The 26,961-nt window shown below is 38.1% G+C and overlaps 1 protein-coding gene across 1 annotated transcript; it reads right to left on the bottom strand.

The window, feature by feature from the left end:
• Positions 1-1,818: 1,818 nt before the first annotated feature.
• LOC131772774 (ankyrin-3-like) lies at positions 1,819-26,645 on the bottom strand. The gene is given in 39 exon segments (XM_066167117.1): positions 1,819-3,568; positions 3,812-3,917; positions 4,399-4,432; positions 5,146-5,353; positions 6,109-6,369; positions 6,588-6,895; positions 7,543-7,778; positions 8,141-8,358; positions 8,836-8,869; positions 8,872-9,075; positions 9,078-9,128; positions 9,131-9,274; positions 9,520-9,618; positions 10,180-10,272; positions 10,275-10,296; positions 10,810-11,007; positions 11,883-11,945; positions 11,947-11,982; positions 12,364-12,462; positions 12,935-13,033; positions 13,536-13,573; positions 13,576-13,633; positions 14,100-14,198; positions 14,615-14,713; positions 15,561-15,659; positions 15,768-15,866; positions 16,948-17,046; positions 17,954-18,052; positions 18,458-18,556; positions 19,065-19,163; positions 19,852-19,950; positions 20,348-20,449; positions 20,695-20,793; positions 20,894-20,992; positions 21,127-21,207; positions 21,850-21,948; positions 22,783-22,980; positions 23,402-23,497; positions 26,459-26,645. Coding segments are annotated over 39 exon segments (4,920 nt in total). The 5' UTR covers positions 26,486-26,645; the 3' UTR covers positions 1,819-2,949.
• Between the last annotated feature and the right edge of the window lie 316 nt (positions 26,646-26,961).

Genomic DNA, 26,961 nt, shown 5'->3' on the forward strand with positions numbered 1-26,961 from the left:
TTTACATGACAACATCAAAACGAAAATGATTACTGAACCAATATCTCCATTCAATTTGAATAATTTTTCCCCTCGAAATCGAAAGGTCGATAGCCTTCTTCAAAAATGTCTTTCTTCACAGATTACAGACGAATCGCTTAGGTGTCATTTGTTACTTTTGGTTTCATAAACATAACCTGTATTCAGACATTTCCGGGCATATGGATGCTATTAGCTCTCAGATACAAACACAATTTAGGGAAACTTTCTTTTTTTTTCTTCAAGGGTTCCATTTATGGAAACATCTCATACTTTTTTTCTTTTGACGTAAATAGCTTTTATCTCCGAGTCACGTCCGCAATGAGAAATTAGCATATCTCTTTAAAGATCTGTGATTGAAAAAATAATTTTCCATATGAATAAAGAGGACAAAAGTGGTCTTCGGGAATGGTGACGTGGTTTCATACGTGGTTTCACGCGTGGTTTCACAGTGCTTTTAATTAGCCTGCAGGTGCGAAAGATTTAGACCGACATGCGCGAGGAAGAAGTTACCTCGCGTGTCTGCTCTACCGCGTGCGTGTTCCTAAGAGATACTTTAACCTTTTACCCCTGAGTGACTGGCTTCTAATTTCTCCGTACATTATCATCCTTGAATCAAATATAAAAGTAATGAGAATAAAGGAAATGATCACCAACTGAAGAAGCTCTTAATTGTTAGACAAATTCTTCTTGTATAGAGAATATGCATACTGATGTTCAGGAGTAAAATATTTCGGGATTTCAAGAGCTGTCTTTCATCCCAAGAATAATCTCAAAAGGAAGAATATCCCAAAAGCAACTGACATCACTTTCACTCTGGTTAGGGCTCTGGATTTTCGATTTCCCTTCCATTCTTCTCTTTTTTCGCCTTGCGTTACTATCTAGTAACGCGTGTTAGCTTTCAACCTCTTGTGGCAAAGAAACATAGCAAAATAGAGTAGCTTTCAATTGAACATCTAAAGCGATCTTGGTTTGTTTTGGTTTTGCCTCTTCGCTCTGTGATTGGTCTGCAAACATCACGACACCATCTCAACCAATCAAATGCAAAACTTAAAACCAATCCCAACTTGGTCACCGGCGTTTTCCCGCGCTTCAAGCTGGTTCGCGGTTTTTATTTCGAGTTCTCATTGGTTAACCCATTACACCCTAACATCAATAGACATATTCTCCATACATTTCCTAAGGTGCTGACAAGGAGAATTTGTTCAACAATCTAGAACTTCTATCGCAAGTGATCATTTCCTTTTTTCTTGTGACCTTTATGGGTGATTTAGGGATGATATTGTGAGGAGAAATTAGATATTGATCACTCTTAGGGTTGAAGGGTTAATGATAACGTTAATCCTTGTTCTGATGGGTAGTTGTGGTTACTTTGGTTTTGCAACTTTTTTTTTTTGTTTTACCTTTTAACTCCCAAGATCTGACTGTTAATTCTCCCCTCTAGCTGCAACACATTTGCTTGTAAATTGGTTACGCGAATTTGCTGTTCAATCAAGGCAATAACTTGTTTCATATTTACACATGACAGTGACCAACTCGAAAGCTCATTGGCTACTTTAGTCACTGCACACAAATAAATATTCTTTCTTCAAGTTAATTTCTGTTTGTATTTTTTCCACATCATTGTAAATCCTGTTATGTTAAGTTATTTTTTTCTGTAAACAGTGTGAAATAACAAAACTTGGAAACTTGTGCCTGATGAGTTTGAATACCCTCGCCACCTGCTAAAGTGTCACCTGTTAAAAGTTAAATGTTAATCACTTTTGGGAGGCATGGGGTTAATGTCAATTATGACGAAAGTAGAGTACAGACAGTTTATTTTCGTATTATAAATTTTGAATACCATTTTATGTACGCTATCTTAGCTAAGAGCCATATCCGGCTGTTGGTTTAATCTGAAAAATAGGAAAACCTAAGCAAAATTATAAACAAATCTGTCATATTTCTTGAGCAGATTCTTCACTTAACAGCGCTACGTTCTCAGGGAAACCAGAACCTCACAACTTCCGAAATGATTCTCCTCAAATATCCTTAAATTTGCTTGGCAAAAACTAGTCACAATCTAAACTCACTATTTGCTTTTCATAGGCCGTGTGGCAACGAAGTCTACAAGAGAGTTTTCGAGGACGTTTCTGATCGGATAATGGCGATAGTTAGAAATTTTCCGAAAACTTACTGTGTCTAACGAAGCATACTAGATTTTCTAAATTGAGGTAGCCCTGTCTACGTCCAACTAAATTCTTTAGAAACAGTTTGTGATGACAGCAAATACAAATTCAGCAGGCAAACAATCAGACAGCAGACACACCTCACAGAACTTGTGCTTGCTAATTTACACTAACACGTTTTTCTGCGAGGAAAAAGAAAGGGATAAAATCAAAACTACGATAAAATCGCAAAGAAAACAAAAATCCAAATGATCCTCCATTATGGCAAAAAATGCCTGGTGAGTCACGCAACACTTCATTGCGTGACAGTCCAATACATGAAGACTGCGATGTCTTAAAACTTAAAAATATCTTAAACCTAGCCACGTCTTATCGACTTAAAACTGCAAACGCTGAAATATTCAGGACTGAGATAAGAATTAACGTATTCAAAGGATGGTAAAACATGCTTCGCATGATGAATGAAATGAATTAAAACTACTTAACACAAGCTGGAATATCTTGCTTATGGCTGCAGTTTAAAAATCTCTCTCTAACGAGATTTTGAATTCTCAACAATTCCTTTTTCATACACAAAACTTTACAACAAGGCGCTTTGAATATTAAATCTGCAAGAACTCTTATCACCAGAGGCGGAGATTTTTCCTCTTTTATCTGTGCATTTGACTCTTAAGTCTTTACCAAACCACTGTCCCTTATTAATTCATAACCTATCACGTAAATGTATTTCACGTCTTGCTCCGTTACTCATTAAATCATCTCTTCAGATTTCGGTTTCTTCTGCTCCGTTCTCAACAGTGCCATCCTTGTCGCTGGTGAGGAAATCTAGGACACCTTTATCATTCGCGAAAAAATCCTGCAGCAATTTTTCTCTGTCTTCCGTCACTTCGTTGCCATCTTCAATAATTTTCTGGGTTTCTTCGATAACATTGCCATCTTCGTCCACGACTCTGTGTTTCTCTACGACAATCACAGACTCTTCTATGATTGGCTCGGGTGAACTTTCCACTGTTATGGTTCTCACTTCTGAGAACACCTCTTCCCCGTCAACTGAAGCGCGCTGCAGACGAGGCGAGCCAATCTCGTCACCGCCAAACATGTCGTCAGATTCACCCACTGAGTCCAGGAACTCAGAAATTCTGCGGTTATCTGGGGCAGAGCTCTGTGTAGACACTTTGCTTGGGGAAAAATGGCGCGTTTCCACGACAACTACAGGGTCTTTGGAGTAGCTGCTGTAAGCAAGTTGTTTAAAGTTATCTGCGATATCACTTCGTCCCATATCACGCAGAGCTTTCTCGAGGGACGCCATGCTAGCTTCGGAGTCTTCCTTATCTCTCCAAGTCTTCATAACATCAGTGGCGCACTCGATGGGCGAAGAAGAACTAAAAAAACATACCAAAAAAAAAGATACCGTCTTGAAATTTAACCCTTCTACTATAGGGGAGGCAAGTTTACAAAGAAACTGTGGTGCCGTTTTACAAATTGATGTAAAGGTTTCATCTTGATAAAACATCAAATTCTTGCAAATAATTGACCAGAAAATTCATAACAAAAGAGAGGATTTCCAACCACAAAGAAGAAAAACAATGTAGGAAATAACCTTTTGAATCACTGCTAAAACTTACTTTCTGTCGGAAATTTCTTGCAGTTCTGAATCTGTCAACCCTAACTGCTGCCCAAGTGCAACCCAGTCTGGTCCAACATTTTTGCCGATCAATGCCAACAATTCATCTAGGAAGTAACAAACACAACAACTTAGGTGCATCAGCCACGTTTTCTTCTGCTTCAAACAAATCACTACGACCTGGAAAAAAGAGGACTTGGGCGTCGCTACGTACCAGCTATGCGGCCAGGTCGCTAAGCAAGATGGAAAATGGCGGTGTCCGTAGTTAAATTTTCAGCACATTTTGAGGAAATTTTCGAAAGGTTTGGTTCCTCTTTGAAATCTCAAAACGCGGTCAATTTAATGATATCAAAAATACTTTTAAAAAGGGGGGAATGAAGAGGTTTCAAGGTTCTTCTTTAATGCGGGTTACATAATTTCCCACGCTTGACGCAGATGACATGTTTTCCCGCGCTTAACGCAGATGACACAGTTTTTCCCGCGTTCACCACACATGACATCTCCTTCACTCATAAAATTAACGGTCTAATTTCCTTCTCTGTGTGAACAAGTTTGCAGTGATAACTTTCTGTTAAACAAAATCCTTACCAGGAAGCCACGCAGCATCGCTTTTCTTCAAGTTCTAAAAGAAATATGAACAACATTTTAACATACATGCGGGTTGCCAGACACGCACATTCATTTAACTAAGGAAATTAAGGAAAATTTTAATGGAGTCTTCAAAGTTATCAAGGACAACACTGAATCCACTTCACTTCACTCTTTAATTGGTGAGGAAACAAAAAAATCACACCTATCTTGGCTCAAGCAATAAAATCTAAAAGAGAACCAACCGAGTTTCTCGAGCTTTTTGCCCAAAACAGGTATTTTTTTTTGACAACGTTCAGTTAGATCCATTTTCGTTTAAAAGGCTAGACTATAATCTTCGTAAATTGAGTAAAAGAAATAACATATTAAATTGAATACGTCATTTTGAAATAAATAAAAGCTTTGAACAGTCTCGAACGAAAAATCTAAGATAACAAAAGATTGTAGAACCCAACAAAAATAAGAGCGTCTACGTCAACATCAAATTCAAGCATTTTGACCTCAGATTCAAGTTCAAAATCTCTGGACGTGATTAGTTAAATGAAATCACGTGCACCGTGCGTGAATTAAAAAGCACTTCAGATTCAAGTACAAGGTCTCTGGACGTGATTGGTTAAATAATATCAGGTGCATCACGAAGTATTCAAAAATATAGATCAAGAGCGAAGGTAAGAGAAAAGCGTTTTTTGCAATATTACATTCAAGAAAATTTCGACAAAGTTATCGGTCTGTTATTTGATGTCTCACCTCCTCAGATAAGTCGATGCTCAAATTACAGATGGTGCGCACGTTTCCTTGGCGATCTTTACGAGGTTCTTTGAGGAATGCCAGCCGACATGTGAAGGGCTGGGACGGGTCGGTCACGCGCACAGTCACAGCAAGGCGGTTCTCACGGAAAGGAGAAAACGTGATTTGTAGAGGCTCACGGGTAACAGGAGTCAAATTTCCTACACACCTGAAGTTATAAAGAGTGGTTTTAAAAAAGTGATGTATAGCAATCATCACGAGCATAGCATTAAGGAACATCTGGGTGTCCTGTGGAGATTTGGGCTCCAGCATTCCGATTGGCAGCCGAATATTCTACGAAGCTAGCTAAAGGGAACTCGTAGGCGAGTAACGCTAAATACCGAGTTCATACGAATGACAACGCGTTATGAAAACACAGCAGTCGCACGAGAGGCATGCGCAGTAAGGTCAAGTTTGGCCGGCCGCGCGCAAATTTCCCGTGCAAAGTTATTGAAGAAAATGTTAAAAAAGCCGTTGTCACTAAAATTTAGAAAAATTTTGAAACGTTAAAAGAAATCTGTACAAAGAATCAAAAAAGGGAAAAAGGAAAACTTCCTTTTCGAACCCATTTTGTTTCTAATTTAATCAAAGAAATTATACCTTTAAAAACGAACCGCTGGTTTGAAAGTTTGCTTAGCCCAAACGCTTAATAATAGCTTGCGGACAGGCTACCAGGCTGTCAGAACCAATTCGTCTTTCAGAAGTTATAAACAAAATCGTAAAAAAAACAACAACAACAAAAAACCCGTTCGCAAAGGGGCGAGTTTTCCTTTTCCCCTACTTTTGTTTAATTTTATACATTTCTATTTTTCACGCACAGTTTGAGTGCAAATGGTTAATTTGTATGTTTTCCTTTGAAATTTTGCGCGGAAAATCGGTGCACGGCCGCCCAGGCCGCTGTGTTGTTAACAACTGACCGCCCACCTGACGTGCACTGGTCTTCCCTCGCAAACTTCCACATCACGACTGCGGGCCACTTCCACGAAACCAGTCTGGCGCTCAAGTGTTTTGTCGATGTTATCATCCGTAATGCAGAAAATTCTCAAACGGGCTTCTGTCCCTTCGGGGTTAACTTTGGCAAATACGACAATTTTTACTAAGAAAGGAACAGCGGTTAACTTGCGGTACAACAGGCGCGCATCTGACGTCACGTTGTCTGGGTTACGGGTTTCTACAAGCCAGTACCTGTGGGAAATAAAACGTTAAATAACTAAACAAAAATAAAGTCTTAACAGACAAAATTTATTTGCTACGAAACTCAAACATTTCTTTACTGGAATGAAGAACATGTTATTTTACCTTAAAGCGTTTATCAAGTGAGAAAATTTTCACGTCACAGGGAGGGTAATGTTATTTGTTTGGCTGGGGGAAGGGGTAGGTAATCTTGCCCTAAGGAACCTTACCTTGCGGGGCGACTTGTTGTGAAACTAGCGTACTCCTTCACCACGGTCAGTGGTGTGTTATCAGTGATGTCATACCACTGGTACGTGGGGGCATGGGACATAGACTTCCTGTTATCCCGTGGCTCACACGTGAGTAACCTCAAAGAAGGCTGCATATCGAAAGTCTCTCCACCAGGGCTGTAGAGTGGGGTGGGGATAATAACTGTCACAGGTTTGGAGAACTTAAGGTCCTGTGGCTCTATTGTAAGCACAGGGCTCACAGCCACCCAGTCTTCGAAGTCGTTAAAGGATTCATCCGCTGGCTGAACCTAAAATGGTAGAGAAATGATTGGGATTTTTTCTGGAAAAATTTAAACGAGATCGGAAATGGTGATAAACAAACTCGCAATAGAATTTTTGTGGGGGAAATGGCCTCTGTGGTTTTGAGAAGAGAAAGGGGTCTTGAAACAAATACCAACACAACATTTACGTACAGGAAAAATCGAAGAAAAAACGTCAAGCTTACGAAACTCCAAAGAAGAAAAATCCAATTTAAGTGACTCAAATAATTAAAAAATACACCTCGCTCCTAAGAAGATTGAAAAGGAACACATAAACACGTTCTGTGGATGATTTCAACCTAGAAGTAACACTGGTCGTCTAGTCTGATCGTCCGGTTAAAGGAAGTCCGGAAAGAGACTGGTGTCGACAACCTTGGCGGAAGTCAATATCAGAGTCGATTCTGAGATGACTTCCGCCACGATTGTTGAAAAGTCAGTCACATGTACCGACAACAGTCCTTCTCAGAGTACCCTCACCCAGACGATAATGATACCGGATTAAAAAATTGTTCAGTTTACCCTCACAAATTGAATATTTTACCTGACGGTTAAAGAATTTCAAACAGTTTGTCATGTTTTAACCGTACCTCGTGTACAGTGATATTAAACAAAAGAAGACTTTCTTTTGCACTGACCTGCAACGTTATCTTTGTCCCATTTGACACAGCCCCCTCAGGAACCTTCACTTGTACTTCGGGATGGGCCGAACATTTAAGGATTTCGCCTCGAGAACCAACGACGAAGCTTTCTTTTTTCAGTCTCGACATGATGCAGAACTTCTCCGGGAAGTCCTGGGTCTCAATGCGCGCATATCTCTTGCTGGGCAAGAAGCCTTGATGAATGTTCATGTCTGAGCTGTAACCATCCATGGCTAAAACGAGTCACAGTGGTACATTTAACTCTAAAACTTGGAACGGCAAATATCAGGAAATGGAAAGCGCGGGAAATAGAGACCGCGTGCAGCAAAAAAACCGATGGTTGTCAAAAAAAGGGCGGGAAATCACGAGATTGACTGAAAAACAATGGGTGAAGGATACAAAAAAGCGTCAAAGAGAGACTGGAAACTGATAGCAAGGGCAATTAAGTGCGGCGCGAGGGAATGGGGCGTAAGTGACCCTTTCTCTCCCTCCGCTCATCTCTTTTTTCCCCGCTCTCGCCCCATGCCCTCACGCGGCTCCCGCCTCTTCTACTTAGATTAAAGGAAACAGAGAGGCCATGAAATGTTACACGTACCTTTCATGTCTTCAACACACACTTCATCCCAATTCCATCCTCCGTCTTGAGTTCTCAGTACAACTAGTTCTCTCTCTCCGTTCCTGAGCGCAGAGAAGTGCGGTAACTCGAGATATATCGGCTGAAGAAACTTCACACCTGATGGATTCACATCCAGAACGCGACAGGCCAATGCCTCACCCTCCATTAGTGGGGGCAGCAGAGAAGGCTTGTTCGGTCTTGAAAATAAACATACAAATGAAAATTAAACAAAAAAAGGAAAAAAATTAATAATTTCAGTGGAATTCACAAAACTCGGGAAAAATATAAATGAATCATCGCAGACTGAAAGAGCGATTTTAATTCATATTTTTTAATTTAAATAAAACTCACAAACATTGTATGAATACTGAAATAAAGGGTTTCGAAAGAGAAGTTACTGGCTGGCAAGAAAGTCCCTGAAGTGCAAAATCACTTTTAGTTCGTAGCAACAATTCAGCTGGGAACTGAAAACTGACGGTATAACGAACCAAAAACTAAGAAAAAACAAAGTTTAGGCCGATTGTAGAAGACAAATTTTTAAAATATATGGTGTAATATGTTAGGGTATGTGTAACATTTCTTGCCAGGAATGCATTGCGTGACAGCCCAGACATGCGTAAAGCTTCTACCCACGAAATCATTTTATGACAGTATTGTGTGACAGCTCCACTCACCGTAGCTGTTTGCAAGTGATTCTAGTCGGCATCGGCATGATCTTGGCGGCAGAGTGATTTTCAGTCCTGTTTGAGAGCTCTCCATTTTGCCTCCTTTCGCGTCAACCAAGAAACTCACTAGGAAATCTCCCGTTACTAGGGGCTCATACTTCGGTACATTATCATCGGCCATGTCCGCCAAACTTGAGGGAAGTTCCGACTCTGTCACGATCGTTTCCGAAGTCGTTATGCTCTCCGATACGTTAAGTCGGATAAACGAGAGTGATCTAAGTCCGACGCTCTGGAGCCGGTCGGGTTCCCTCGAGGAAGGCTCCAGAATAACGAGAGGAGCTGAAAATTCCGGAGTCTCTGTGCGCCAGTCCTGGCGAGCGGTGATCATCTTCTACCAGGTCTTCCATTGTCATGTAGCGGTCGATTGATTCCTCAGTAATTGATGGATCTGCACAGGATACCATTTATTCAGTGAAATTTTAAGAGGATTCCCCAAAAGGCTAGGTCCTACAGCCTGTGTCGCTGATATTTTAAAAGGGAGGGGAGGGAGGGGCACAATAACGGCGCACCCTGTCATCAAGAGCGCAAGAAACACGCGCAGGAGAGGGAGTTAAACCTGGATTTGGCGCGCATGACTTCTTGCTCTCGCGGGTTAGTCTCAATCACGCAAAAAACAAAGAAGGCACCACTGACCTTCTTCAACAAGCTCCAGAGCTTCGAGGACTTCCTCTTCCTCCAGCTCTTCGGGTTCTGCGCTAAAGACGATATCAGGTTCCTCTTCTTCTTCGCCATCTGCTTCTCATCTCCTTCTTGTCCCTGGAAAAAAAATAAATAAATAAAAAAGAATTTGTGTTTTTAACGCAACGTTACAATAGGGGATATTTCACTCAAGGTAAATGTCATGCAAAGCAAACTTAACTAGTTTGATAATATGAGCTTACAGCACGCGATTGTCGAATGGGAAAGCTTTTTCCTGTAACTATCCGTGGTACGATTGGTTCGTAAGTTTCCTGGTTTATTGAAATACAAGATCAGTGGAAGGCAACTAAATTTTAATTTCGAGTAAAAAATTATATCGACGCTCAAGCTACGGAAATGACAATCGAATCAACTGAAGAGGTGTTTTCCTCTGGCTGCGGCGTAAAAGTATGTTGTATAACAATTAGATGCTCATTAAAATCTTCCAAATATAAGGAAACATATCCTAATCATGGTTTTACGCACAAAATTTTGAAACTGGCCATTTATAGATTAAAAAATGGTGGCCAGACGAAAAATTCAGTCGCCAAAAAAAAAAAAATATGGCACTTTCTGCAATATCACTCATTATTCTATGCACATTCATTACATAACTCACCGGTCTTCGCTTTAATCTAATTGTCTGCGTGACTACCGTAACTTCAGACAGTCTTTCTGTGATAAAAGTGCTCAGATGAACTCGCTGGAGATGTAAAGTGCTGTGTAACCCTCCTGCAAAATGGACAAAGAAGAGGAAAACATAAACAAAGCAATTTACGGTCACTAGCCTGCTCCGGGTGTTTTGAAACTGCACGGGCGTGATTGTGTCAGGCAGCAGAGAAATGAAGAGACCTAGGTCGAGTCCCAAACCTCGCTCCCCTAGGTTTGTCACGCCGGTAACTTTGCGCCTCGTTTACATATTGAATTGGCTGTTTGATCACCTACAAAATAATGGTATCCCTATGCATGAACAACCCCACTAGATTTCTTCATGGTCATCCTGCGAAGTCGGTGAACACATTTGTGGACAAGGTGCCATGACATTCTTTGCAACTGTTGGGATGTGCATGACCGCAACAGCGGTTACATATCTCATGCTGTCTTGCCCGAATAACAACTCTATAACCCAGTCACTCATACCCAGACCTCTCGGACGGCTACCGTGACTTCTGATCTGCGACGAGCAGTCTCTTAAAGAATGTTGCTAAAATGGTTGGTTTTTTTTTTTCTGTAATCAATACTCACATTAGTCAGTGCGTTCGGATTGGCTCCACGTTCCAAAAGCAGCTCAATAATCAGTTTGTGGCCATACTGTGCAGCCAGGTGCAGTGCTGTGTAACCATACTTTGTTTTGCTTTCAATCTCCGCTCCTGCTTCAATTAACAGTCTGGCCAGCTCAAAATGGCCATACACACAGGCGATGTGCAACGGCGTAAAACCACTCTGATGACATAGAAACATGGAAGAAAAACAGAACATAAATTTTTTGGCTGAAACAAAATCTAAATCCCATTCAGACTAGTTTCGGCGAAGTTGGCCTGAAGTATCTTCAACTCTTTAAATCCTTAGCTATGGATTTGATCACTAATTCTTCCCACTAGTTGTTATAAATTTCTTTATAAATCAGTTGTGAGAATTTGGTTTTAGATCAACGTACAACTTCTATCTGATAAGTCTGAGTATTCTACATAACTCTCCGTGGATAATGTATGGATACTTTAAGGAGAAGCTAAATGGTCATCACTTCGGGAAGTTAACGGGTTAACAGTTTTGTGGAAATGTTTTCGTCAGTTTTCACACACTGAGCGTGAAAATTAAATCAACTTTTGCTAGGAAACGCCTGACAGCTTTCTGAAGAAAGATGGCAAATGAGGAAGCAAGGGAGGAAGGAGGAACGAAGGAAGGAGAAAGAAAGATAAAGGATTGAGGAAGAAGGGAGGAGAAAGGAGCAAAGAAGGAAGGAAGAAGGAAGGAAGAAGGAAGGAAGAAGGAAGGAAGAGGGAAGGATAATGGAGGAGTGTGGAAGAGAAGGAGGAAGGAGGAAAGGGAGAGGACAGAGAAAGAAGGACGAGGAGGAAGGTGGAATGAGGAAGGAGGAAGAAGAGGGAAGAGGAAGAAAAGAAGGAAGGAGGAAGGAAGGAGGAAAGACGGATGAGGAAGAGGATGGAGGAGTGTGAAGAGGAAGTAGGAAAAGGGGAGGAGGAAAGAGAGGAGGAGGGGGATGGTGGAAGGAGGAAGGGGGAAGGAAGAGGCAGGAGGAGAGGAAGGAGGAGGAGGAGGAGGAAGGAGGAAGGAGGAAGTGGAAATCTGTTACATACCACAGTCTGTGCGTTTATCGGCGCATTGTGCTTCAGCAGAAGTTTCGCCACATCAATCCTGTTTTTCTCTTGCTGTCAGATGCAGAGGAGTGAGTCCGTTCTAAAACAATCAAAATAAAACAACATCACTCCTTATTCCACCAAGCACCGAGGCTTTGTTCTGTTAAGTTGGTCTTCTTCACATTAACTGACCCCTTTTCACCTTACAAGATCATGCTAAATCGATTCTCCACACTGTCTGTCATACAGTTATTATTATTTTTAGCAGGGAGGATTTAGTTTTTAATCAAAACAGAGTCCTCTAGTTGATGTTTTTCCACCAGCATCTCCCCAGTAAGCTCTAGTACCAGTCTCTCCTCGATCTTATGATCCAATATGGTGGCTTCCTCGCTCGATCAGAAACATTGAGCACTCCCTAAAAATACGCCAGTTTTTGGGGCGAAACCTTTAATTTCTTGTGACTAATGACGTCGTTACTTACATTAGTGGTGAGGCCAGGTGACGCTCCATTCTCCACCAAATGTTCGCACAGCTCCACATGTCCTTCCTTGGCGGCTAAATGTAACGGACTGATGCCAGTCTGTGGAACAAACAAAAGAAAAACAAAAGATTTTAAACTTTAGACATAAGTTTTAAAGCCAATCTCTTGAATTCCAACAGTATTCTAGAACGGCCATGAATATACCTCAAGTAAAGTACCTTAAGTAAAACGATGCACGATTATAAACGGGGCGATAGTAAATGAGGAATCAAAAGACGAGGGAAGTTTAGGTCGAGTCGCGTATTGAGACGACTCGACCAAAGCTCCCTCGTTTTCTCTCTGCTGCTAGCATCGCGCCGTGTATTATTTCGTTCAGTTTTAATAACTATACGCCTGGAACAGGTGATGTCGAAAGCCTCGAGTGAGTTATTTGAAATGTGGTGCATTCTTAGCTCTGTATTAGAGAGAGACAAAGATGTTACCCGTCCTTGTTATGAAGGTGAGATGATAGAAAAAACAAAAACAAAAACAAAAAAACCGTGAACCTTCTGACCAAGTTGGAGCTTGTTACCTGCGTTACAACATTAGGGTCCATTCCACGTCTCAACAGTAAACATACGATGTCTATTCTATTTTTCTTGGCTCCAATATGCAGAGGAGTAAATCCATTCTATGAAACAGCGAAAAAATAGATAGCAACAAATTAAACTGAATCTGCATACAATGTAGCTAAGTTTGCAGTAAAATTGGCCATGCTCATATAACATGTATTAAGGTTATTAGATGGATCAATTTTCAACTGTGTCAAAAGTAATCCGGAATTGCATTGGTTTCGCTTTACTTTGCTCTGTGATTGGTCCAGAAAACTCGCACCACTTTCTCAACCAATCAGATGCAGACTAACACCAACTACGACTTGTCGCACGCGTTTTTCCCCGCGCTTCGGAAGTTGGGTTAGTTTTACCTTGGAGTTCTGATTGGCTCTTAAAATATTTTCCTTTCTCTAATTGGTTTTGGGATTTGCTCTAGTTTTGGTTTCACGACACTTAATCGAAAAGCGCTCTATACTCAAGGTATTTATGCAAACACAACCACATCAACGGAAAAGGAAGATTATATGGCTTCTTGTGATAAAACAGTTATAGAAAATAGGAAAATGAAGGCTTTCCTTCCTTTGCCATGGCGTTAGGATTGGCATTGTTATCCAAAGGAAAGTGGCAACTTTATCGTGGTTGTAGTGAGTTGCTACATGAAGAGGTGTGAGTCCATGCTGCAGAAAGAACAAAATTTATTAATGACAAAACTAAGTTTCCCATGGACATACCTGCTAAATATCACCTGGACAATTGCCTCATAAAGTCGTGGTTAGCGGCATGAGATAACTAGGAGCTCTCAACTCTTACCACAGCCATGTCCTAAATGGAGGCTACCCCTGAGGCTGGCGCAAGGCTGGCGATCTGTCCGCGAGCCCCCACACGAAAAGGAGGGAGAGCAAACATCTCATACTCTGATAACATGGCGGAAAGAGGAAGGAAAAAGGGGAGCAGTCTGCCAGAAAAGTTGGCATGCTCATGAAACACCACCTTAGCACCAACACTCAAAACTTTTCAGCTCAAGAGTGCTTAGATCCTGGTACCAAGTACCCCTGATTGCAAAGAAAAGAAGATAGCCCCTGGTTCTTAATTACCTTACGTTGCAATTAATTGCATTATACACAAAAATAATCTTTCACTCACCTTTCCTTCTGGGTCAGGGCTGTCATAGCTCTTTAGTAGGATTTCCACAATTCTAACATGGCCATTTCTGGCAGCTTCATGAAGAGGAGTAAATCCTTTCTGTAACAAAAAGAAAATCAAGAAAAAATCTGGTAAGACAAAATCACATACTCTAAGGGCATTTTTTTTGGTACAGAGTAAAAATAATTTTGGACCAATTACAGGTGGGCATTGGTCTTATTTCACCAGATTGGTCTGGCACATTTTAAAATTCCTATTTACCAATCAAAGGCAAACAAGAACCAATTCACCTCTCAAGGAAGTAAGCTTCTAAAGAAACTGTGTCACTAAGGCTATTACAAGAAAATTTGGCTTTGTCTATGGAGTTGGTTATGAAAATTGGCTACTTGCTCCAACAAAGGGCTAATGCTCAAAACATAATCCTTAAAAAATCTCAACAGTGACAATTTACTGTATCATTTCAGTTTTTGCAACCAAATAATCTATCAACTGCTTCAATGGTTTTAGGTACATACCTTGGACAGCTCAGTTACTGAAGCATTATGCTCCAAAAGAATCTGAACAAGTTCCTCATTTCCATCCCTGGCCGCAATGTGCAAAGGTGTGCACTTGTTCTTAGGATGAAATAAAAAAATTGCAATCCATTTGTCTGCTATCTTTACTATTGATAGTATTTCACTCCCAAGATCTAAAAACTACATCTCCTAACTGACCAACATGCATTTCTCTTTTGGCCAGTGCTGAGAATCTGGTATTGAATCAAACAATATCCCTAGCATTGAATTTTTTTTGGATTCAATCCAATAGTCTTGACCCTTTACACTCTAACATCACTATGCTTATTCTCCATACTGTTCTTATACATTTTCTACATGGCCGACAAGGAGAATTTGTTTAACAATCAAGAGCTTCATTAGTTGGTGATCACTTCCTTCTTGTGACCTTAATGTTTGATTTCACTGTGATTTTGTAACAAGAAATTAGATGCTAGTTACTCTTAACATGTCAAAGGGTTAGAGAAGAATTTGAGTACTGTTTGCTCATTTTGGAATGAAAAAGTATATTCAACAGTCTTTCCTTCAGCTGATTGTCAATTTTTTAAAAAATATTCCTAGAACTCTGATGTCTCTTACCTCAAATGTTTATGATGGCTTATGATGTTGGCACCATTTGCATAAAGGAGGTAAGTTACTAAAGAAACTGTGGTGCTGTAGTGCAGTGTTGGTGGGGGATTATAGCAGGGTGATTTGGTTTTATCAACCAAGTTAATAATGCGAATTGGCCACTGTAAAGATTTAGTTAACTGATGGTTTGAGCATTTGCCCTTTGTCAGAGTAAATGACTAGTGCTAATACTCAAAATATCAACTTTGAAGCTCTTTATGGTGGCTAATTTATAATATTAACTTAGTTGATAAAACCAAATCATCTTGGTGCCATTTTAGTTTAGCAGTGTTTGTACCTTATCTATGGCATCTGGAGAAGCCCCATGATCCAGAAGAAGATTGACCATCTCAACATTCTTTGTTCTAACAGCAATGTGTAATGGAGTTTCACGATCCTAGAAATTACAAACAGAACTGCCAATTAGTCAACAAAAAGAAAACTAGAATACAAGGATGCATGGTAATATGCACCTAAATCTGCAAAACATCAAACAAATTCTCACCTGGGTCTTGGCATCAACTGATGCACCATTCCTCAATAGAAGCCTCACAATTGTTATCTCTCTTCTGCGGCAGGCAATATGGAGCGCAGTTTCACCTCTCTGTTAAACAAGAGCAATAAACTTTGCTTAATGGAAAAACTTCCATTTTATTTAGCAGAAGTTTCAAAAAGATCACAACATAAATGAATAAAAAATAAAAAGTTTCATTGTGACCCACGAAAAAATCTGAACTTAAGTTGTTTTACCATTTAACCCCTAAGAGTGACTGGCATCTAATTTCTCCTTCACATATCACCCCTGAATCAAACATTAAGGTCAGGAGAATAAAGGAGCTGATCATCCACTAAAGAAGCTCTTGATTGTTAGACAAATTCTCCATGTTGGCATCTTGGGAAATGTTTAGTGAACAGTATGGAGAATATGCATACTGATTCTGGGGTGTTAAGGGTTAAAAGCAAACCTTAAAATGTGGAAAAACAAACAAAGCTTGGATTGTTCAGAGCAGTCACTTTGTTGCTCCACATTCCGTTGCATTTTATCTCTGTTCTGCGGCACAATACCATGACATATTGTGCATGTTTGATACCCTCATATTGCAACATGGCATCAAAGGGGAGTAACAATGCTAGTTACATGTACCGAGGACAAAGGAGCACAAATATTTAACTAGTTTAAAATCATTTTGACCTGTGACTCATTTTAAACTACAACAAATTATATAAAAACATTATATTCATTTAAGTGTTAACTCTTCACATAAGTTGGTTCAATAAGTACCATTCTAGTCTGATATTTTATCAGAAATTTTAATTCTTTCTGTCAGTTTTGAAGAATGCTGTAAATTCAAGTCATAACATTCCAATTTTCAAAAAATTTCTATTTACAACAGAAACTTGAGGAAAAAATTTCATTAAATATTGAAAGCTATAATATACTGTGTCAGGTATATAATATAACACAAAAAAAAGCACTTCAGTGAACAAAGTTTATGGTAATCAAATAATGTTGCAAATGAAGCCATGTGTTCCTTTGTTCAATTGAACAATAGATTTTATATTGGACTAAGTTTAAACCCAGGTAGAATATTCTAGAAGCTTTAACCACAAATAACATAGCCATAACCAAAAAGAAAAAGCAAAAAACATTCAGAATTCTTATTTTGAAATACATAGAGACTTACCACATTAGTAATATCAGGAGAACCCCCATGTTGCAGAAGGATGAGAACTAAAGTTACATTTCCATAGTATGTTGCCACGTGCATGGGAGTTTGGCCACCCTGGAGGGAAAATAAATAAAGAAACATGATTTTTCCATTTTAAATTAAATACAAAATGTATGCTACACTGAGAAAATTATATCATTGACTCTTAAGAAAAAGTGCCCTCAGGCTATGGTCATAAACAGCAGTTGTTTTCATGACTCTCTTGCCAAGGGAATCGAACGATGTGATTGCCTGTTTTTTCTAGCAAATGAGTATATCAGCAAATGAATTATTCTGGAGTAATTTCAACTGGTGCAGCAGAGAAAAATTCAAATTAATTTTTACTTTCAATTTCCTAATAAGAGAAACATTGTGGTAAAAAAAGTATTCAAAAGTCCATCATGGCCCATTTGTTCAAAGGACATACAACACCATGTGGATAAATTGCTATCCAATTGATAAGTGTTGACAAAACAAACTGTGCTATCCTGTAGACAAAGATATATCTTATGGATATCATTATTCACCCTTCACACAACCAGGGCCAGAAAGATGAACAATGTGCTTCACTCCATAGAGTCTGTTGTAAAAAGTCAATTGAAAATATAATGTAACCAAATTTGTACTCATGGTCCAAACTAAAGAAAGTCTAATTTTTTTGTACAGTGAAATTTCCTTGCTAATTTCTCAGAGCTGATTTGTCAGTATTTATGAAGAAAGACGCTTTTTTGTTTTGTCTTGAGCAACAACAACAACAGAATTAAAAACCCAAACCCTCTGATTTTGCCCTCTAATGCACAACCATCAAGTTACAAAGATTTCTATGATAACTTAACCCATTACTTTGTTCATATGTGACAAATTTCCTGCATACTACAACGACGTCAAAAGCATTTTGTGGATTCAAAATTCATCTTCGTCCCTACTCTATTAAGAATACAAGATTATGTTTGCAACATTTATTTCTTTTAACAAAAATTACCTCATTAGCAGAGTGGACATTTGCACCGTACTTCAACAGCAACTGAATAACCTGTTCACGATTCTTCTTGCAGGCCACATGAAGAGGAGTAAATCCATTCTGAAGGGAAAATTCAACACAGTGACCATCAAAGCTATTGGTTTATTGTTTTGTGTTTGGAAAAGAATTCCATCCCTTTTCACCATAAAATCTCACACCCTCAATTAACAAAAATGTCATTTTTGATAATTCAAGGCACAGCACACAACAAAATAGTAACTCAAAATGATGTTGAAACAACTAACATGCTTTTTACTGTATTTGAGAGTGAAAAAAAAACTTTGGAAGACAAAAAAGAACTCACTCAAATTATCAGAAAAGTTAATATATGCCTTGGATGACAATTGTTATAGTAAATTTTGAGAAGCATCTGTGAAAAATTGTACATTTTATTTAAGCACAAGCTCAGTAAAAACTCAGCTATGCCATCAAAGAGAACTTATTTTTCAAGTCACAAAACCTCACCCTAGCTCTTGCATCAGTGTCAGCACTGCGATTCAGCAATAACTCAGCGATGTCTACATGACCATAATGCGCTGCGATATGGAGAGGTGTCAGGCCATTCTGTGAAGAGATTGGAAAATCAATTTTCCCGTAACAATTGAGGAATACAACTTAAACAAATCCCAGTCCTTTCTGGATATCAATTTTACAAGACGTACAAACCATTCGCATGATGAAAAATTGTAGTCTCAAAAAAAGAAACTAGTTTGTTGAATAAAACTTTCACAAACTATTATATCAGAGGCTTTATGGCAGAGAAATTAAATGTACATGTACATCACAATGCGTTTAAGTCAATGTCTATTTTTGAAGCTAACTCCATCCTTGTCCATTAAAATGTAATCATACACTGATACCCGTCTCACTTTACAGTATCATGTGACAAGGAAAGAATAAATCATTTTGTCCCATGAATGATAGTGGAGGACAAAGACAAAACATTTAGTGTATTTTAAGCCGGCAAGTCTTACAGTGCATTAAACGCAGGTTAAAAAAAATCAAATCTTATAAACTTCAAGAAGAAAAGATAGATCAAAACATTTTTCTGTACTTCATCATTTATTCTTACCGTGGCAACAGCATTTACTGGAGCCTTGTTATCAATTAGAAGTCCAGATGTGGTGACATGATTTCCTTGGCAAGACATGTGCAGAGGAGTAAGTCCATGCTGTTAAAAAAAAAAAAAAAAAAAAAAAAAAAAAAAAAAAAAAAAGTCCATGATCATTCTTATATATCAGTGAAAGAAATATCCTGATATGGTGATGGTTTTCCTTACAAGTATTCTGCAATTTGTCTAAAAACTCATTCCAGCCTACTGACCAACTGAATAAAGGAGGTAAGTTTCTAGAGAAACTCTGGTGCTCTGACTATTAGTGGAGAATGGTACAGGATAATTTGGTTTTTTCATCAACTGAGTTTAAAATGTAAATTGGCTGCTGCAAATAGATTCAAGATCTGATATTTCAAGGGTTAATCTTTTGTCAGAGCAAATGTGAAACAAAAACTGATCACAATTTTTGTCACTCCTTTTCCCAAGTTTTGGGCAGTTGCTTTTTTATTCCTCAAGTTCTCACTACCATCTTCTGATATTTCTTTCTGTGCTGATATACAATGAAGGTTATTGGGATTGCTTTAATTTCAGTTAAACCTCAATCAATCCAAAACTTCTGCAGACAACTCATGCTTTAATACTCCTTCGCCAAAGCCAAACATATATTATTCAAAGTGAGTATCAAGATTCAGAGGCTCATTCAAAACATTTCTAACAGTTTCTATAATATTATTCTCTTTAATAACCTCAGATTCCACTACAATGCTGTGGTGTATTACAAGAAGTTATATTTTGATGATCATACCTTAGTTCTGGCTGTTATTGATGCCTTTTTATTCACAAGATATTCTACAACTTTGTCATGTCCATCCCTTGCTGCACAATGAAGAGGAGTAAGGCCATCCTACAAGGCGACAAATTTGAGTCATATTATTTGTGGATCACCACATTAAAACCCACTACTGTGGATGGTAAGTATGACCATTATTTTCCAGTAACTGAACAATAATAATGCTTATTCTGAAGTTCTCATTTTTTAAGTTCCCAGCAAAAACTGGTTTGTGTTATAATATGCATTTGTTACAACTGTTTTAAATGAAATAAATAAATCATTCCAAGAAAAAACACAATGCAGATTTTCAATTCCTTGTTCCACATCTTACAAATCTGAGCACAATAATTTACTTCCAATCCTCTCTCATTCATGTTCCAAATTTTGGCAACTCTGATTAGAAATCTGCATGCTACACATATTTTTCAGACAAGTAGTTTAAGTGCTTGAATGCATGAAGCTAAAATACCTTGTTAGGAATGTCGACTTTGGCCCCTTTTTCAACCAGCAGTGTAACAATATTGAGGTTTCCATATTTTGATGCCACATGAAGAGGAGCTATAACGTAATTCTGTAGAGAAAAAAAATTAACAAATTACAAACTCACCCAACCACAATTAATCCTTCCACTCCCAGATCAAATTTGTGATTCTCCTTACTGTCAGCCATACAATTCTTATAATGTTAGTTCAGAGAATTTAGCATTGGATCAACTAATTTTCCCCGAATTGATATTTTTCTTTATTCTCATCACTTATCTGGTTGATATTGTATTGATATTGTGAGAAGAAATTTTTTCTTGGTCACACACTGTACCTTTGTTTTGTAGTCAATAGAGGCACCATGTTGAACTAAAACCCCTGCCACATTTTGATTTCCATACTTGGCAGCAATATGAAGGGGCGTAAATCCATTCTACAAATTAATAACATAGTATATAATATATATCTTTTTAATCAGACAACATGTTAATCTTAAAATCATGAATTACAAGTGCAAACAGAAGTCAACTCACTGGAGCTTCAACATCAGGTTTGTGATCTTTCTGAAGCAAAAGTTTAGCGGCCTTAGCAAAGTCCTTCCTTGCTGCAGTATGAAGGGAACGGTAGCCTTTCTGTTACAGAAAAAAAAACAATGAAACTCCAATTAAACAGATATATAAAAGAATTCATAGAGAAATGAAGGGATCCAGCAGCTAGATGCCTGTGGAATGGCTTTGAAGGAAAAGGTAACAAGTGAATTATTTACTCTAGAGTCATTATGGAGAAGAGCAGCGACAACTTTCTCATGTCCTTGCTGGACAGCCACATCAATTGCAGTAAAACCATCCTGTAAAACAGAAAAACCAATTGAAGCTGAGTTCATTCATCTTTTAATTTTTCATTCAAAATTCATTAACAAAAACAGCATTGACACTATTTTGCCTAAAAATTCATTTAAAACTGAAATACAACTCTGAACAGTGGCAACACTCTTAGGATGTTTTCAGTTGCTAAAAGTGTCTCATGAAATACAGTTTTCTGGAAAAATTTTTACAAACATGAAAATAAGGCAAACATTGTCAGCAATGCCTTTTAAATTTGTAGTGCTCTTTTTAACTCTGAAGTGCAAAAAAAAAAAATGCTTATTCTATCAGTTAAAGCAATTTTTTCAAGTACCCATTAGAAAAGTTATATTGACATCACTTCAGCCTAAAATTCACTTCAAACTATGTCATGTTCCAGACAGTAAATATAATTTTATGGAAAATACCAAATGGAAAGCAGCAAACACTGTTAATCAAAGATACCAAAACAATAGCGCTGTCTTGCAGAGCTACCACAAATTCCATGCTGTAAATTTTGAAGATGAATTAGCTTAAGTTTACAAAATCCGTCATGGATAAAAAATTTCAATTCTTGCAGCTGTTGCTACAGGATTTACAAGGAGAGCAGTAAAGAGAATTGAGAAATTAAATACTTGTCCACTTGCCTCAGTTGTGCACTGCTGGTTTGCTCCTTCAATAAGAAGAGTTCTTACAACATCAACATGACCTTCTTGCGCTGCCATGTACAGCGGCGTGAAGCCATTCTGTAACAGACAACCACAATCATTGGCATTTACAGGTAAAAGTGTGATTCAAATGTAACTTCTCCCTATACTATCTATACATTATTCAGCAGACAGGGAATGAGAATATTCAAACTTATCAGGTAGAAGTTGTTATCTTGACCAAATTCTTGTTACCAATTTACAAGGAAAGGTGTTACAGCAAGAGGCAAGGATTAACAATCAGATCTTGGGTGTTAAAAGTTTAACAAAATAATGCCACAATGTGGTCTGTCTCTTAGAAGCAAGGCAGGTAAGAGGTTAATATGGCACAATGGACTTTTTAACCCTTAACGTCCTAACATCAGTATGCAAGTTCTCCCAACTGTTCTCTATACATTTTGTTACATACTTTCAAGGAGAATTTGTCCAACAATCAATACGAACTTCTTAAGTTTGCAATCATTTCCATTATCCTCATGATTATAATGTTTGATTCAAGAATGAAACTGTAGGGAAAAATTAGCTGCTAGCCACTTGTGAGAATTAGAGTGTTATATAAAATAGTCTGAACGATGAGTCCTCTGAGGAATTGAGGGCAGATCCATATACCAACTGCATCTCTCACCATAAAAACTCCGCCAATAATTTAACCCTTAAAAGTGATAAGCATCTAATTTCTCCTACAAGAATCCCCACTAAACCAGACACTGGGGTCATGAGAATAAAGGAAATGATCAACTTAAAATGCTCTTGATTGTTCAACAAATTCTCCTTGTAAACATCATAAGAAATATGTAGAGCATAGTAGGGAGATTATGCATACTGATTTTTAGGTGTAAAGCATGCCAATTAAATAAATTTTGCTATATATACCTGGGCTTTGGAGTTCACAGAAGCCCCTGATTTTAACAAGACTTCTACAGCTGGTTTTTGTCCTGCAAGTGAAGCAATGTGCAATGCTGTGTTGCCTTTCTTGGTTGTAAAGTTCACTCCTGCTCCTCGCTTTAATAGCTCCTGAACAACCTCAACATGGCCCTCCTTTGACGACAAATGTAAAGCATTCAGGCCATTCTAGCAAAGAAGGAAAAAAAATATTTACTCTCTCTTCTCCAAGATTCGAAAGCTTAATTCTCTGAACTGATGACCTGTACAAACTCTTTGTGGCCATTAAGGGGAAATTGGTTATATATCACAACAGTATACCAAATGATAACTTAAAAATTTCACTAATTACCTTCTCTCCCTCCCCCCCCTTAAAAAAAGGCTTACAGCCTGGATGTCTCTAAAAACAATTCCTTTTTCTCAACACTTTCTCATTTAAAATGTATCAATATCTTGAGGAGAAATTCCCTTTTGGTCACTCTTGAAAATGAAGGATTCATTTCTTAACCATTCACACTAAGAAAGTAAAACAACATTGACTTAACATAGTTTATCTGTTGCTAGTGTCTATTCCATCAACTTGACAACAAAAAAAATTCATTCTACTCACAGCATTGCATGTGTGTATATCTCCTTCCTCATTCAAAAAGTTTCGAACCTTCTCAAGGTTTCCAGCTCTTGCAGCTCGCAAAAATGCAACATCAACCTGAGGACAAATTACACAACTTCTGTCAACCCTTTCACTCCCAAGATCTCCTGAGTAATTCTCCTTACTGTCTGCCATACAACTCTTATGATGTTAGTTCAAAGAATTTGGTATTGGATCAACTAAAAAATCTGCTAATTGATCTTTTTCTTTATTCACATTACTTGTCTGCTTGATATTGTATTGATATTGTAAGGAGAAATTATTTCTTGGTCACTCATAGGAAATTTTAGAAGTGAAAGGAAGATTTGTCAATATCTTATTTAGAACAACACTATCTAGACAGGTTGTCCAGCCTAACTTATTTCAATAAGAGTATAAAAAAATAACGGATTACAAAACATCAATTTGTATAAATGATTTTGGCTGATAGCAATTTTAAAAGCCTCAGTAAATACGAAAATTGCATTGAGAGCTAACATATAATGAGAAAGAGCTATTTAGAGAAAACTAGTGAGATTTTAAATCAAAAAAACAATTAACTTAATGAAGGGACAGTGTTTACAAATTGTAATTCTGTGGACCATGCAGACACAGAGGAAGAGGAGCAGGTGATAACGCAAAAATATAAAACTAATTCACACATTCGCTAAAACCAAACAATGTTTAAATCACTGATAGCACTTGACTAACAATTGCTGATAAAAACAATATTTACATTCTGTCTTGATTGCAATTGCTCACTGAGATTTAAATAGCAAACAGACCAGGAGGAAAAGATGGAGGAACAAATTACCAGTAAGCAAAGTTACAAAATTAAATTAAAACATCGTTAATGCCAACAAATTGTTAACTGTCACTTTAGTATTGCCCCTAAAAAAAAAACTGTTTCCCTCCTGTCTTCGTTTGAATTGCTTGCTGAGATAAAAACAATGAAAATTGACAGGGAACACCCACAATTATTTCAAACATAATGAACATTTTATTCAATAGAACCAAACATCACATAGTTTAGGTGATTCTTTTTTGTTAGAATAGAGTTTTCCTATTTCCTAGCACAATTATGAGAATCACTGCCTCTGCAAGTTTACATTCTTTCCATGTATATCACTAAATTTATTTATTTTGTGGCCCTAACCACCTGAAGATGGAAAAGATAAATGAGACAAGTATGAAAGTGTAAAACAATCATAACCTGATAAGGCTTGCTAATTTTCAAGATGGTGTTTCAGGATAGGAAAAAAATCATGAAGATTGCACAATTGTAACAGGCCAACTCGAAGAAAACCACAAAAGTTCTCGATTACGACACAAACGATGACAGTGGCCTCGCACAGTAATGTACTTCGACCATAATTTCAAAACAAACAACACACAAGTTATCAACCAGAAGTCCGAATTTCCAAAAAAGAGACATATTTATTTTAACATTATACAAAAGAGTAACTGTTGGTATAGGTAAACAAGTTTTGGCCGGGCTGGCTAAGGAATCATTGCAAAGAACAACAGAAGTAATTGGCGTGACCAGACTAGAATCTCTGTTCTTTGTCGATTTCCTCAACTGTTCATTCGTTCGAAAAATCCATCGGCTGATTCGGGGAAACGAAGAAAATTGACTTTTTCGAAGTTTATATTCGAAACCAAGCGGTGATTATGGAATTAAATGTAGGTGGCACAATCAATCCTGAATATAAATTTACAAAATGAGTAACCAACCGTATTAAATCTAGACTATAATCTCGATCAAACGTTCGAAAGTTGTCAACAACTCCGCAACGAACAATAGTTCCTCCACCCCAAATCATAAGCTATAGTAAGCAATAGCACATGTAGTTCACCCTCTCTACTGGACATCGAAAACGTCCTTTGAACTTTTCCTGAGAATGCTTTTAAAAAAAGTACAGACAAACATTTCACGTTCCTCATTAACAACGATTAAAAAGATCTTATCCCGATAAATCTGGCATATGGCCCTTCAAACATGACACATTAAACTTATATTTGGTACAAGTAAAGAAAACCTTTACAGGCAATAGTTTTCGTAAGAAAAAGCTGAAAATAGAATATAGTAGTTTGCGTTTGCACAGAGCTAGGTGTGGTAGACTTCACGCCTATTACAACACGCCCCCACGACTAAGATTAACAGGGAATTTTTTTTTTTAGGCGAATAATCATATGCACTTTGAGAAAATCCAAACAGCGCGTCACTCTACGAGTGATATTTAAGCCGTGAAGAAACGATCTTGAGTACAATTAACTGACACGAGTAAAGATTAAAATAAATTTCCATTGCTATTCGCGTTTAAAGTTCAACTGCAACCGTAGTCGAAATTTTTAGCATATTCACAATAAAATTATTAGAGCGACGAGATCGCTTGACCAGTTCAGCAGACCGTTCCTACATTTCACACGCTTGTAAATAGCAGGCTAAATTATTGAATATAAAATGAAGAATTCAAACCACATGAGTTCGTTCAATTCAAACATTCTGACAATAATTATTTTATGCGAAGAGGACAGAAAGAACACCTTCTTTGAAACATTGAATTCAACACGCTTTATGTCTTGCACGAAAGCTCCAGAAGATACGGAGAGGAGTTCGTTTAAATTTTTGAAACCAACAACAGGAAATCGTGTGATCGTTTCCAAACAAAGACAAGAAAAAACGGCTTAAATTTTGTTTTGTAAACTTTCCAAGGAAGATATGGCGGTTTGACACTGCCAAAAGGGCAGACTATTAACACACAACCCGTAGAAAATGGTCAGAAACAGAGACACTGTCTTCGTCGTTGTGCGTGACATAAGGTTGCTAAAGAAAATAACAAAACAGAATTCCAGCCGAACAGCACCGTTTCTTAAAACAACAAAAATTATTTTCCTGACTTCGATAGCAAATGAACTAACAAATTAAGCGAGTCCTGAGGCGCACTTTGCCACTGAATTAGGGAGAGAATTTTATGGCAAGGTTAAGACCACGCAACTGATCACAGTACTCCTAAATGCGCGCCATTCTCGACTTACCTGATTCAAAGTTGTTTTATCCTTCATTTTTGAAAATGACCCTCGAATCAGAATGGCAAATCGACTCCTAAGTCAAGTGCAGTGCTGCAGATTTTTGACGCAGCGTTAGAGCGAAAACGCCTTACAGGTAAGTATTTGTTCGAGTCACTGACAAGGGCAGAAAGCTTGAATAATATGGCCACACAACGCCTCGTTGCGATCGAGACTCTAAACCACGCATGCTCCTAAATCTGCATTGACACGCGTGGTATTCGCGCAGCGCATGCGAGACGCGTGGCTATGAATTAAAAATACCTCGCATCTTTCCTGAGTTGTAAAAGCAACGACAAAAGCAGTAAATTGCGAGATTTTTCGTTTCCATTCCTTATCATCTCTCAAACCTGACTGACTGAAGTCAGATTTCGTTAGTTTACTTACCCATTTGATTTTTATCATTTTCGATTTTGTGATTATGTCAAATTCAGAAGAAAATAAATGGCCCTAAGAAATAGGACAGAATATAG

This window comes from Pocillopora verrucosa, chromosome 5 (genome assembly GCF_036669915.1).
Source record: "Pocillopora verrucosa isolate sample1 chromosome 5, ASM3666991v2, whole genome shotgun sequence".
Classification (NCBI taxonomy): domain Eukaryota; kingdom Metazoa; phylum Cnidaria; class Anthozoa; order Scleractinia; family Pocilloporidae; genus Pocillopora; species Pocillopora verrucosa.